The sequence below is a fragment of the Eimeria mitis genome, genomic scaffold, assembly GCF_000499745.2.
Source record: "Eimeria mitis Houghton genomic scaffold, Emh_scaff27, whole genome shotgun sequence".
Lineage (NCBI taxonomy): Eukaryota > Apicomplexa > Conoidasida > Eucoccidiorida > Eimeriidae > Eimeria > Eimeria mitis.
The window spans coordinates 18,773-22,355 of record NW_013571043.1 but is presented as its reverse complement, the minus strand read 5'-3'; the positions used below and the strand labels follow the sequence as shown (position 1 = coordinate 22,355).

Below are 3,583 nucleotides of genomic sequence, written 5' to 3'. Positions count from 1 at the left end.
GCGTTCATATGCTTTGCTGTTCCCGTTGCCCCTGTGTCTGTAAGGGTTATGTTGCTGTTTTGTTTGCCTTTTTTAGCATTTATCTCTTTCTCTGTTCATCTGTCTCCTGCTTTGGTTCTTATCTCCCTTTCTCTCTTTTCCGTTGCTTTACTCTGTTGCGATCCGGTGTTTATATATTTCTCTGTCTTTGTTTATCTGTCTCTGCCTGTTGGCTTGGTTTATAGGTGTTGAGTGCAGTGCCTCACCAAGCTGAACATACACCGTAGCTATGTGTGCTGTCTCTGTCTGTCTCCGCTCCTCCTAGTTTCTGCTTTATCTGTTTTTCCAGTTCTTTTCTTCTTCAGTTCACTTGCTCTCATTCGTTTCATTTATGTTGTTTCCTGTTTTGTTTTATCCTCCCGTTCCCTTTCTTTGTATTTTTTTGTCTCTTTGGCTCACAGAAACTGTATTATGCTGGCTGTTTTAGTTTTATTCTCTCTCTTTTTCTTTTTTTTTTCTTTTTTTTTTGTATATTCAGGCTACGGCTTCGACAACCTCGAGCGCCGCATCGGCGAGCTCTTAACAGAGGACTCTTATGGAGAGGGAAATATAAAAGCAGAGACAGCAGCAAACACAAACGCAGAAGGAAACAAACAAAACCAGGATACACAGGAGACAGAAGGGAGATTCATGTTTGTTGTGGGGCGGGTCAACGCTGGAAAATCTACTTTTGTAAACCGCTTCCTCAAATTCGTCGGCTATAAGTCAGAATTACAATTGTTGCTGCTCTCGCTGCTGCTGCTGCTGCTGCTGCTGCGGCGGCGGCGGCTCATGCTGCTGCTGCTGCGGCTGCTCATGCTGCTGTCCTGGCTCTTGATTTGTTCCTGTTGTTGGGGCTGCTGCACTTGCTCTTGTTGCTGCTGATGTTCTTGGTACTGCTAGGGCGGCTGCTGCAGTTGCTGCTGCTACTGGTGCTGTTGCTGCTGCTGCTCTTGCGCTGCCTTGTGTTGTGTATGCTGTTTTTGTCAGTGTGGAGAGGATGGTGGATGCAGTGGCATCCTCGATGTTTTTTTTCTGCATGCGTGTACATTGGCATTTCCATAGAAATTTTGCGTATTGCTAGTGATGAAAAGCTGAATATTTTGTTTTTCTCCCGCCTTTGACTGAAATATTTATTTGGGGTGTCAGCTGGCGTGTGTGTACTCGCAGGCATTTCGGTACTCTGTTTATGAAACGCGCTGTAGGGGGGGCAACGCGCTCACCTCTGCCGGGAACAACATTAGATTTGATTCCGTTTGGGTTGCCGAAGGGTTTCAAGCTCATCGACACCCCAGGCATACCCTCTCAGCATCAGGCAAGGAAAACCCCTACTGCAAAGACTCCACCCTACACCCATTAAACCCAAAGGGCTTGGGGTTTAGGGTTTCGTGTAGAGGGTTTACGATCAGGGTTTCTGGTCTGGACAGGGTCTTGCGCTGGGATTTAGGGTTTAGGGTTTAGGGTTTGTGGGTATATACGGCTTAGGGTTTAGGGTGTGTGCTGCTTTCTCTCTCAGATGGCCAGTGTGTTGCAACACGGAGGCGATCTGCTGTCAGTGGTGCCGACGAAACGTCTTCAGCCGCTAACATTTGCCTTGACGGAGGGAAAAAGCATTTTAATTGGAGCATTGGCTCGCGTAGACCTTGTACAGGGAAACACGGCGCTGTGCACCTGCTATTTCAGCCACAAAGTGACCCTGCATATATGCAGGTCTGTGCACTTGAACGCGTGTTTCATTCACTTTTTTCATCTGAATTATTTCGTTCTGCTTTCATTCGAATGCATGCATCACTCAGGTTTATAGTTTAAGGTTTCTGTGGGTGCGTAGGACGAGCAAAGCCGCCGATATGTTGCATCGCAAGGCCGGCGTCTTTCTTTACCCTCCCCATCTACCCGAGGGTTTCCACAGTCTGCAGCCCCTAGTGCGCCACAGGTACATCAATCAAACACTTGTATGTCTGCATGCATGCACGCATGCGACGCATGCGTGTACTTGTAGAGTTTATGGTCTAGGGTATAGGGTTACTGTTGTGTTCTGTATGCGGCGGTGATATTTGCTTGCTTCTTACTGGTGTTTGTTTCTCTGTTTGTGTGTTTGTTAGAAGCTTGTATATTGCTGCTTGCTGCTTGTTTGCTGCTTTTCAGTTCCGTGTTTTTCTTGTGTTCTGTTTGCCCGTGTATTNATTGCTGCTTGCTGCTTGTTTGCTGCTTTTCAGTTCCGTGTTTTTCTTGTGTTCTGTTTGCCCGTGTATTATTGCTTATCTCCGCTACTTCTTCTGCAGTTGTTTGCTGCCTTTGTTTGGTTTTTCATCATTCTTTTTTTCTTTTCTGGCGCCTCTTCTGCCCTTCTTGTCTCCACGTCGTGGGGAAGTTACTAGTTGTTGCGTTTGGCTGTATAATGCCTTATGTTGCTCTGCGACTTGCATGTAGGGTTGAGGTGTACGGGGGCCGCTTCACAGCGCATGACGACATCAGTATTGGGGGTTTGGGTTGGTTTAGTGTGGCTGGCAGCGGCGTAAAGGCCTTTGATGTTTGGCTGCCTAAGGGGGTTAAACTCTTCAGAAGGCCTGCGTTGTTCCCCGATCAAATTCGGAGAGCACCCCCGCAAGCATTCCGCTCTAAAACCCCAAGGAAAGATACTCACCACCAGCTCCTGCTGCTGCTGCTGTCCTTGTTGCTGCCGCTGTGCTGGTAGTGGCCCTGCCTGTGGTGCTGCTGCTGCAGTTTTCTCTGCATATGTTGCTCTTGTTGCCCGCGTTGCAGTACCTGCTGTTGCTGCTGATGCTGTTGCTGCTGGTTNTCTGCATATGTTGCTCTTGTTGCCCGCGTTGCAGTACCTGCTGTTGCTGCTGATGCTGTTGCTGCTGGTTTCTGCTACTGCAACGGGCGCATCTGCGGCGTACTGTTGCACCTCTACATATTTCATGAATTGTTTCTTTGCGTAGTGATGCGATGTGCGCGAACTTCCCGGTTTAGGGTGTATGGTTTGGGGTGTATGGGCAGCTGCGTTTGCGTTTGCTGCAGAGCGCGGGGCCCTCGTATTAGTGCACAGAAGAGGGCTCTGGCGGAACAAATCAGGGAAGAGGAAATGCGACAGCAGCAACAGCAGCAGGAACAGCAGCAGACTGAAGATGCAAATACTGACACCGAGACGGAGAGTCGGTGGGATATGGCAAATACAAAAGTAGGACCTCTTGTAGATCCTGAAAAGCAAGAAGAATTTCAACTTATGGTTTCTCAGTGGTTAGAAGAGGGCAAGCATCGAGAGCAGCAGCAGCAGCAGGAGCAGCAGCAGCAGCAACAACAGTAAGAGCAGCAGCAGCAGCAGCAAGAGCAGTAGCAAGATATTTGCCTTGAGAAAGAACACACAGGTTCTGCTGTTTCAGCAGCAACAGCGTGTATAGCCAGGGGCTCTTACTGACGCAGCGTATAGGCTGTTGTAAACATACAAATATGAACTTGTATGCTTACGCTTTATACACCTTATAAAACTTTATAAACAAATGCGCGGTATTATATGCTGAGTGCTCCTTAATAGAGATTCGACTGTACGTACATCTGTTCT

The 3,583-nt window shown here is 48.0% G+C and overlaps 1 protein-coding gene across 1 annotated transcript in view; it reads left to right on the top strand.

The window, feature by feature from the left end:
* The window catches only part of EMH_0028130 (uncharacterized protein), a gene marked incomplete at both ends in the record, with an annotated part of 6,739 nt that extends 3,411 nt beyond the window's left edge, over nt 1–3,328 (top strand). The window contains 5 exons of the mRNA XM_013497470.1: nt 518–743; nt 1,189–1,219; nt 1,535–1,728; nt 1,847–1,951; nt 3,043–3,328. Of these exons, the coding sequence (XP_013352924.1) occupies nt 518–743; nt 1,189–1,219; nt 1,535–1,728; nt 1,847–1,951; nt 3,043–3,328 (842 nt within the window). The remainder of the gene's footprint in view (nt 1–517; nt 744–1,188; nt 1,220–1,534; nt 1,729–1,846; nt 1,952–3,042) is intronic.
* Between the last annotated feature and the right edge of the window lie 255 nt (nt 3,329–3,583).